Raw genomic sequence first — 11701 nt, 5'->3', positions numbered from 1 at the left:
TCTATGAAGAATTACATAGACGAAACTTTCCAAAAACAAGTGGCGCAGTTCGAAGCAACAGAAGTATCCAATGATATACCAGTATCAACATTAATACAGCCGATGGAAACAGAAATTTTTGAAAACGTCGAACACCAATCATTAATAAATGTGGAACATGATGATCAAAACATTGAACACCAATCAGAGGACGTGATTGCAGAATCTTCAACAAAGAACTCTAAAAAGAGTGTCACAAAATTAAACGCCAAAGCCGCACCCTATACCCTAAAAGGAAAAGGACACACTGTCACGTTTGCAGAAATGGCCTCCAGGAATTTAGATGCAGGCAGCAACTGTGATACCTCCCCATCTCCACCCGGTAATAGGTCAAAGAATAATGAGACCAAACGTAAGGCGTCAGATAGCAAGGCTCAGTCGGCTAAGAAGAAACAACACGCTCCTATTAAAGAAATACAATCAGTAATGACCAGATATGATCCAGTACTGAGGGACAATGTTCGGGAAATTACTTTATACAATATCCCCTCCACCTGGGCTCAGCTCAAACTTCTCCAGCATCTTGAGAAATGGGGTCACGTGATCGCTTTCAAGACTAAACGTCAGAAGAAATTAGAGCTTTTCGCCGGATTATCCTATGAATAATTTAGGATAATCCGTTGGGAAAAATTGAAATCCAGATATCCTATAAATATTAGAAAATGGTGATCCAGATAAATTATTCTAGAATAATTCGGATTATCCTAGGATAAAATATGGCCGAATCACGTGCCACATATTGAAGTCGTTTAGATTTTATATTTTTATAAATTTATTAAAATTAAAATAGGTTAAATAAATTTAAAATGATTTATAAGCAACTTTATTAAAATTTAAATTGTAATATATTAAAATACGAAAATATGCACTTAATTTTAAAATTTTATCAACTGATATTAAAATTTTATTCTACATTAATTATCGAAGTGCATGTGTTGTTGTTGTTGAACATTCCACCTACTAATTCGCCATTTCTCTTTAAAAAAATTAATGCTTCAAATAAATCTTCTTTCATACTTGTTCTTTTTGCAGACATTATCAATCCAGCGTCACTAAAAACCCGCTCACTTACCTCCGAAGTTGCTTGAATAGACAAATATTTACGTGCTATTTCAGCTACTGTTGGAAATTAATTTTTATTTACGTCCCACCACTTTAACGGATTTTGATCATTTTGAATTTGTGCCATGACTAAGTATCTTTCAATTTGATTCTCTTCAAATTCCATATTATCATTAGACTCATCATCTGAAAATAAACTTTTTTTATAAATTCGGGATTTTGATCTTTTTAGTGATTGTTTTGGTTGTGGTTCACGTAATTCTTGTTGATTACTTTTCATTGATTTATAAACTTTTTGAAGACTAGTTTTTGCTAATTCTCTTTGATCATTATTTGCAAATGTCATTTTTTTTTGTTATGAATCTAGCTAGTAATGTCGCAACCAAAGCTTCTTTTTCAATTACTTCATAATATTTTTCAAGAGCTTTATAAAGATTTACTTTAATATTATTAACAAGGCCAGAGGTATTTACCAGTGTATTAATTTTGATTTTTCGTCTAGCTCCAGGTTCATCATCTTCATCATCTTCCTCAAATTGATGTTCTTCAAATGCATTATCATTCGTATCTAAATCTAAATTAATATCAACTTGCTAAGTTGTTGGTCGAAATCTATTTTTAAGTTTAGTAATACCCGGATGTATATAACTAATCGTTGCATATTTAGTACCTTCTAATTTTTCTGTTAATTTAGCAAATGGTCCTAAAATTTCAAGTAAATCTCTTATAACATCCCATTCTTCATTAGTAAGATTAACTATTTTTAATCTTTTTGCATCCTCTTTTGCATCTCGGTCCTTACTTGCATTTAATGATGAAATTACAATATCAATATATGGTTGTAAAATGATTAACCTTTCCCAGGCTATATATGTACTTGACCAACGTGTCTCAACATCTGTTATTGCTTTATAAAATACCGAATGCAAATCACTCTTTTCTAGATTCTCATCAGAATTTTTTTGTGCATCAATAAGGCGTTCATTCTGCTTTGGAGATGTAAAGAAATTGATTAATCTTTTAGCACGTGCAATGAGAATTTCAGCCGCAAGCAACCCTTTTTCAACAACTAATTGGATGGTATGTGCAGTACAGGACAATCGTTATAATCAAGAAATCCGGTTTAAACAATTCTTCATATTTGAGGCGTTGTCCGTAGTGCAAAAAAAGACTTTTGTTTGCAATTTCCATTCAGAAATAATTTCTTCCAATACTTGTTGGATAGCCTTTCCAGTATGTGGATATGGCATATACCTAATTGCTAGTGTAATTTCTTTCATTTCAAAGTTAGGTGTTATGAAATGGCATGTGACACTAAGAAATCCTTGTTTGCTACGAGAAGTCCAAAGATCACATGTAAGAGGACCCCGGATATCTAATATAAAGGTCATAATGGACTTTTGGCCAAAAACACCCCTTTTTGCTAAAACTCAAAAAATCGTTTTTTGTAAATATCTCAGCATCCAGTAATTCAATTTTAATGAACTTTTTTTATTTTGTAGCCCTCATTTAGCTCTACAATTTAAAAAAAAGTTCATCAAAATTGGACCACTGGATGCCGAGATATTTACAAAAAACGATTTTTTGAGCCCCTGAAAAATGGGCCAATCTGCCGAAAGTGTGACTTATGACCTGTTTTGGAGATATCCGGGGTCCTCATGTAAGTGAAACTGAAATTGCATTTTCTTGAATATATTGTATAAGTTGATTTCTTGTAAAATCAAATGCTTCAAAAATTTTCTTTCTAAATTCTTTACAACTTGGAAGCTCAAAGTTTTCATTCAATGCATTAATAAATTGGCGAAAAGCAGGTGACTTTAATAGATAAAAGGGTTGACAATCCAAAACAAGCCATTCATAAAGAAGATTTTCCAAATATTTTTGACGCTGAGAAGTCATTTGAATAGAAGAATCAGACGAAATGGTAAAATGATCAATTTTAATTTGTTTTAAAGGAGGTGTTGTAATTGCAGGTTTAGTACTTTCATAAATTTTGTGTTTTCTATTTAGATGACTAATAATATTACCAGTTGGACCCGATATTTCAATTTCAACAGTACAATATTCACCATTATCATATTTTTGATTACACTTAAAAATATATTTGTTTGAATCGGTTGGATGAGTTTTTTGTTCACCCCAATAATATACCAACTGCGAAGTTTTGATCCTCCTTTTCCCTTATTTTGAACATTTGATGGACCAGAGTCACCAGACTTTTCTTTATTAAGCTTATCAAAAGCGTTTTCAGTTTTTCTTTGTATATCTAAACTCTCTTCATGGTTACTAAATTGTGAAGGATTTTCTATATCAATTTGAGACCACACACGTTTTTTATTATTTATATTTTCATTTGACATGTTTGCCTTGTTTGGATAAAACTTTAATGTAATATGGGAAAAATAATCTTCATTAAGGTTTCTTTAAACAAAAAAAAAATAAAACGAAATACATCACTAAAAAAAAGGGGTAAAGTGGCTTGATCAAGATTGGTGATCATTCTAAATCTAAAAATTAACCAGATTATCCTTACGGATTCATAGGATTATCCATCTCTCAAATTTTGAATCCAGATATCCACTTTGAAATTAACCAGATACAGTTAGGATAATAGGATAATCCAGATAAATCCTAGGATATTATCCATTCAAGAAAAGCTCTAGAAAAAATACTTACCGGTCACCGTTTCAATCAACTTCAACGAGTGGGCTATGAACCTATAGAATCAAGGAGTCTGGACTGCTCCTTTAGGAGGTTTACCTGTCCGATGGTATCCTGCTAACTGGAATCTTCAACAAAGAAAGGAAAGAAAACAATTTCAGGCTGTGGTGAAAGATTTACCTGGAACTGTCACCACCTCAATGCTATACCCCTCAGACCCTTCCCAATCACCTATCTCACATTTGGGATGCAAAGCTTTTAAGGTGGTTCAGGAGAAATGTACCCGCAAGCTCATCACGTATTACGAAAATTGGGCAAATTTGGATAAAATCACGAATACCAAGTTGAACTTGCACGAATATGAAGGTATTTGAACTAGGTACTTTTTCCCTCAACTATCTAAAGGTCATAATCGATCATCAAAAAGTGGGCATAATCAGAAGCAGAACCAAGACTCAGCTAACAAGGTTGAACCAAATACTACAAATAATAAGAACAAGGAGGGCAAACCTTCCAGAAAGAAAAACAATTCTTCTATTTTTAAGAATTTGAAGAAAGGTTTGGATGGTAGTAAGTCGGGTAAGCTCACATTGCTTGCCGAAATACATTCACTATTAAAAAGACTGGAAAATTAACGGGATGATATGACAGTTTTGGTGAACTACTGAATGAAGATTTCGTAGTGGGCTTTGTATTTGTAGCATACTAATTTTATTTAGTTTTATTCCCTTTTTTTAAATTTTTTTTTTTACCCTGACTTTCTGTTTTTGCTCCTTTTACTTCTTTTTGTTCGAATTCGGATTTCGTCTGCAGTAGCAGTGAGTCCTTGGAGGCACTCATGGTGTAGACCGGGAGGATATATTATCTAAGAACAGGACGCTTATAAGCGGACTTACTCCTCTAGCCTAAGTCCCTCACTGACAGTGCACACATGGTTTTATCGTCAGATATTAATAGGTGGTTTAGTTCTTGTAACAAATTAGGATTAGTTTAGGTTTTACATGTATTGTATCAACTTAACGTTGTGAGCGGTTGAATACCTAGCATGAATAAATAATATACCAAATAGATTAAATATGAACGTCAAGTACTAAGTACAAATGAACAAATCTCGAATCAGCGTGAATGGATAAATGATTAGCCGAAAAGGATAAACATTTAAGAAGAGTAATGATCTACATGATGTAATATTTATTGAATGATTAACAAGGAACCAATAGATTGAGTAGGGAGTTGATCAATTGCGGCTTAGCAACCAGTTTATTGAGTTTAACAATAAGAACAATTAGAAAGAATAATTATAAGCCACGAAAGGTAAATCATATAAAATGGAGGGACAGCGGATTAGAGGAACACGCATAATGAAAATACATAAAAACAATATTATAAAATATATGAAAAGATAATATAAAAGATAATATGAAAAGATAATATAGAAGATAAAAGATAATATAAAAGATGATATGAAAAGATATAAGCTACAAAAGATGGAATATAATATATTAAAGACAGAAACATATTGGAAGAAAGTATATTAAAAGACGGAACATAAAAGATAACATGCAACATATTAAAAATAGAAATATATTGAAAGATAGTGTATTAAAAAGATAATATAGAAACATATTAAAAGATAGCATATTAAAGATAGCATATTAAAATAGCATATTAAAAGATAGCGTATTTAAAATATAGATAGCATATTAGGAAGATAGTTCAAAGATAATATGTAAAAGAACATAAAAGATAGTATATAGATAGCATATATTATAATAGAAAGTATTATAAAATTTGTTTAAATAGAGAGCGGAATTCAAAGCGAATTCCACAGTTAGTCAGTTAGTTTTGAATAACTCAATAAAAATATAAGTTTCATTTAATTATTTGTTAATAAAGTTTAATATTAATTAAAGGTAATAGGTTCGCCCTAAACTTTAATTAGTGTTTGCTTAATTAATTTTAATTGAATAAAATGAAAATTTTAAGATGAATTAAATATACACTTTTGAAAAGTAATAATTCGTAGCGAGAGCTATCGAAGTTTGAAATTAAAGGTAAAAGTGGATATAATTTGGGAAAATTTAGAGAAGTTAAATTTAATTTTATGTCGCTTGATGTTTTATATTACTAACGTTATTTATGTCGTAAACCAAGAATGTTGTGCACGCCTGAAATGTGTGACAGGTTGATGGCGCAGTGTGGCGCAGTAATTTCAAAAAGATTTAAGTTAAAGATTTTTTTTTTAATGTAAAGCTTTCAAATTTATACATTAGATGTATTTTCATCTGTTTTACAAAATTCACTTATAAATGGAAGGAGGTTTTGGAAGTAGATTTTGACTTTAGTATATAACAACCGATTTTATCATCTTTGTTGATCATTTCCAAAATTGAATTTGTCGAAAGAACAGTTTTTGTTAAATAACTCGAAAATGGCCTTCTAAACCACCCGTATATGCTCTAAGTAAATTTGCAGAGCAGACAAAAATACACCTAATGCAGGAATTTAAAGGTTTTATTTTAAATAAAAAAAATTGCAATTTATTTTTTTTGGAAAAAATCGCTGCGCCACATTGTGCCATCAACCTGGCACACATTTCAGACATGCGAATGTTGTTGTCATATGTTGTTGCATGTTGATTGTTGATTATGTTGTTTGTTAATTATGTTGTGGATTATTTGCTTGTTCGTTTATTTGTTCATTCGTTCGTTTATTCATTCGTTCGACCATGAGAATGCCTATTTGACGTGGCAACTCTGTAAATTGATGACAGAGGGAATAGGGGGACCTCAACGTTTTTATCTTAATAAAGAATTAAATGCGCTGCAGCAAAAAAAAAAAAAAAATATATATATATAATAATTACAATACTAGTAGTAATTATAATACTATATAATAATTATAATATTGTGTTGTAATTACAACAAAAGTGTTGTATGTATGTTGTAATAGTTGCAACCTTATAACCTTCTAAAAATAATTACATATTACATCTTTAATGGTCTCTTTATTTCTTGTAATTTTTTGAGTAAATACTACATTATAAGAATAATAAATAAAATGTCAAAGTATTAATTTTTTGTCTTATATTATTACCTTTTTGCTTTTGTTGTTTAGGCATGTTAAGAGTCGTAAGAAAGAGGTTATCATTATTATTAGGAAACTGAAAGAGTTTTTTAGAAATAGTAAAAAAAAAAGAAACTTCAACTTAAACTTTTAATAATCAACAGATTTTATCTCCGTACTATATTGATAATTATTAATTAAATTAATAATACAATATTACATGTGTACACATAATTTTTTTTTCAAATTAATAATATAATATACAGTGTGTGAAAAAAATAATTATAATAAAAATTATATGTTGAAATTCTTTGATAATTCCTGCAATATACATCTGTTTGGCAAATAATTTTACCTGATTACACAGTAAACATATTTATATGATGGTCATTTTTTGTTTACATGTCTATTTACGATTAGTTATGCTTTACCTATAACAATATGGCTTATGGAGTTTTGCACAATGTCGTACAAAGGTAGCTTATGGGAAAATGTCTCTATCCTATAAAGAATTTGTGGAACATATTGAAGAGGTGTGTAGAGAGACAGGTTAATAAGCTGGTAGTAAAAAAAAAATCAATTACCATAAATATTTTCCAGAATATAATTTGAAAAGAGTGGGAAAGAATTGAACCAGAAATTTTTATTAATTTAAAAGTATGTCATTAAGATTAAAGTTGCCTGCCAAAATTAGAGAGTTTTGGCATGTCAAAATTGTTGAAACTATTTTGACATTTTGACATTGGCTCTCTGATTTGTCGAAATGCTGAAATAGTTTCAACATGTCAAAATTGTCAAAACCTAAACATATTACGTTTTACATAATAACTCAGCATCCAATGATCGTAGAAAGATACACCATAGCTCATTGGAATCGTCTCATAACGACGTATTGAATGGTGGTTAGATCGTCTTCCTACGATCACTGGATACCAAGATATTGAGCAAATCGTCAAAAATCAGCATTTTGTATTTGCGATACTGTGCCGTTTGACATTTCACATAATAACTCGGCATCCAATGATCGTAGAAAGATGCACCATAGCTTGTTGGAATCGTCTCATAACGACGAGTCGAATGGTGGTTAAATCATCTTTTTACGATCACTAGATGCCGAGATATTAAGCGAAACATCAAAAATCAGCATTTTGTATTTTGCGATACTGCGCCATTTGACGTTTCACTTAATAACTCGGCATCCAATGATTGTAGAAAGATGCACCATAGCTCGTTGGAATCGTCTCATAACGGCGAGTCGAATGGTAGTTAAATCATCTTTTTATTGTGCAAACAGTCTTATGACTTTATTTTATTTATATTTTAACATCGAAAATTTAAACGAACTATATTACAAAAATAAGAAAATAAACTAATAAAATAAAAAGAGTAGCTTCACGATTCATACAAGTAAAGAAATCTAAACTAAAATAAAATTAAAGCAAAGAAAAACTAGACTATTACAGAATCGCATACCCCAACTTTACCCGAAGGCCAGTGTGAGTCAACTATCCAACATCCAAAAATCCAGTCTGTTACCAGAAAGAAATCCTAAGAGGTTGAACTGTTAAGCGGCGCAGAAAATCCAAGTGCGAGATCCATGATCCACCCCGAATTATAGAAGAGGATATCCAAGAAATCCAGGAATCCTGAGAAACTGTCGCCAAAGAAGAGTTATTTGTATGTGGAGAAGAAACAATAGGAGAAGAATTTATAGATGGGCCACGTAATTTGGAAGCAGCCGAGATACCCTGCGACTCTTCCCAAGCATGGAAAAGAACATTCCGACACAGCCAAATTTCACCATACAATTCGACTTGGAAGTCATTAAGAAGGGTAAATCGTCTTTTTATGATCACTGGATGCCGAGATAATAGGCGAAATGTCAAACAGCACAGTATCGCAAAATACAAAATGCTGATTTTTGATGATTCGCTCAATATCTTGGTATCCAGTGATTGTAGGAAGACGATCTAACCACCATTTGACACGTCGTTATGAGACGATTCCAACGAGCTATGGTGCATCTTTCTATGATCATTGGATGCTGAGTTATTATATGAAGCGTAATATTTTCAGGTTTTGACAATTTCGACATGTCGAAACTATTTCAGCATTTCGACATTTTGACAATCATCAGGAAATTATATAGTGCGAAAAGTTGCGCAAGTTTACACATCATAATATTTCGTAAGCTTCCAGACCCGCCGCAAGTTTGCGTAAGCGTAATATTTCGTAACTTTTTAAAATATTTTGAAATATTACGATATGCAAAGCTTCGTAATTTTACGATTTGTAATATTCTGTAATTTTGCGGTTCGCAATATTTCGTAATTTTACATAATATTTCGTAAGTTTTCAGACCCGCCGCAAGTTTGCGTAAGCGTAATATTTTGTAACTTTTTAAAATATTTCGAAATATTACTGTATGCAAGGCTTCGTAATTTTACGATTCGTAATATTCCGTAATTTTACTGCGTAATACTTCGCAACTTTTTAAAATATTTCGAAATTCTATGATGCGTAATGTTCCATAATTTGACGATTCGTAATATTCTGTGATTTACACAACTTAATATTTCGTAATATTTCAAAATATTTCGATAAATAATACTTCATTTTCTGTACTATAAGTTTATATAATGTATGTTTTATTAGATATAATCATAAAAAATTACAAGTATTTATTAATATATACAGAATACATAAAAGTAAAAAAGAGAAAGAGTAGAGTAACAATATTATTAGACGTAAAAAGAAGAGAAACAGCTATAGTAACGTTAGTATTAGATATAAAGATAAAAGAAATATTGTTATTATTGTTAGTATTAAGGTAAAAAGAGTTAAAGAAACAGTAAAAGGAGTAAAAGAAACATGGATATTATCGTTAGTATTAAAGTACAAGTAAAAAGAAATAAAGGAAACGTAGATAGTATTGTTAGTATTACGACATAAAGTAACAAAGAGGTAAAAAAAAACGCGTTAATATTAAAATAATTAGTATTAATAAATAAATATTTCTATACCTGCAAAGTAATTGAACAAAAGAATAAAGAAATAAAGAGAAAGGAAAAAATAAACATGTTGTTAGTATTGTTAGTATCGTTAGTATTAAAGTACAAGTAAAAAGGAATAAAGGAAACATGGATATTATTGTTAGTATTACGATACAAAATAACAAAGAGGTAAAAAAAAATGAAAATAATTAGTATTAATAAACAAATATTTCTATACCTGCAAAGCAATAAATTATGAAATATATGTAAATATATTGTATATAATTAAAGAAATAATAGAAAGAAGAGACAAAAAAATTAAAAATATTGAACAAAAGAATAAAGAAATAAGAAACAAAAATAAATAAGACAAAAACGCGTGCATGATTAAATGATTAAATGATGCAAGGATCAGCCTAATTTTGATTGGCCAGAAATCATGTACATCGTATAGCGGGTGTGACATAAATAAATCGTGACTGAAATTTGTGTTCAATTTGTGTTCAATTTGTGTTGATAATTCTGGTAAAAAATTATTAATTTTAGCCAAATTTCGTTAAATTTGTTAAATTTGTGTTGAGTTTGTGTTGAATTTGTGTTGCGTAATTTTTTATTTATCACAAGGGGATGATATTTAGTAATTGCATGTACGACGTACAAGATTTTTTTTTATGATTTTTTTAAGAAATGTACGCAAAATATTTAATCAGAATATAATTGTTTTATTTTTAAATATGTGATTTTTTTTTAAAAAAAAAATTGATTTTTTTAAAATTCAATAGAATGTGCTAATAATAAATTGGTTTATTTTTAAATATAATATATTGATATTTATATTTAAATAACCAAAACATGTACATGATTTTTAATTATTTTTAATTGAAATCAAACTAAGATTTTTTTTTAAAAAAAATTAAAATAAATTAAGTGATTTATATTTATATTTAGAATCATGATATTTATATTTAGATAATCCATATCCGCATGAAATTTAATTAATATGTTTAATGATGAAAAGTCTAATAAATTAAATTTTAATTGAAACGAGAAATAAAATCAAACCAAAGAGGTATTGTTCAAATTTTATTTAAAGTGACATTTTACGACTTTCTTTCAAATTTTTACTCATCCCAAAATCAAATTACTAATAATGCCTCGCCACACACGTCGTCGTTCCCACTATAACGTCCATTGGAACTGGGCTATGATGGACGAACTTGTTGACATACGCCGAGACAGAAACCGCGCCTACCACAATATTAATGGTAGAAGCCGCCAAGATTTTTGGGACTCTGTTGCCAATAGGTTCATATGACTAATATCTATAATTTCTTTAAGAAAGAATTTAAATTCAAATTAACCAATCCATTTAATTGAATCAGAATAAATAGAATATTTCGAACGAGGGTTTCCGGGCGAACAGTGCAGCCAAAAGTGGAGGAACCTCGTCGGGGATTACCATGTAAGTAAATAAATAACATTACATTCATATAAATTAAATGTATTTACCGAATATTCAAACTGATTTTGATATTTAGAACTATGTCCTTTATCGTAATGGTAACCCTGGGCGGCGGCTGTGGACGCGTACCGGCGCAAGATATTATCGCGAATTTAGAACGAGATTTTGGGAGAGGCCGGGTAATTATACTATAATAAAATTTATAATTAATATTTACGTTCATGTTTTAAATTTGATAAATTTGATCAATTTTAGTCGCGCGTGACGATCGTAGGGCAAGGAGAAACTTACCTACGTATCGTAGAAGAAGATAATTATTTTTATTTTTTTATTATTTATTAAGTGAGTAGCTAGGCCCAGTCCGTACCAAATATCGGCTGGAGACTCACATTTTTTTTGGGCTGTGACTGATACTGAC

At 30.2% G+C, this 11701-nt stretch overlaps 1 protein-coding gene across 1 annotated transcript; it reads left to right on the top strand.

The window, feature by feature from the left end:
• Positions 1 to 102: 102 nt before the first annotated feature.
• Positions 103 to 859, top strand: OCT59_017648 (uncharacterized protein; the record flags this gene model as incomplete). The annotated part of the gene is made up of 1 exon (XM_025324697.2): positions 103 to 859. The coding sequence occupies one exon, from the start codon at positions 103 to 105 to the stop codon at positions 643 to 645; it is 543 nt and encodes a 180-aa protein (XP_025184772.2). The 3' UTR covers positions 646 to 859.
• Between the last annotated feature and the right edge of the window lie 10842 nt (positions 860 to 11701).

Source organism: Rhizophagus irregularis, chromosome 26, assembly GCF_026210795.1.
Source record: "Rhizophagus irregularis chromosome 26, complete sequence".
Classification (NCBI taxonomy): Eukaryota; Fungi; Glomeromycota; class Glomeromycetes; order Glomerales; family Glomeraceae; genus Rhizophagus; species Rhizophagus irregularis.
This window is presented reverse-complemented; position numbering and strand designations above follow the sequence as displayed.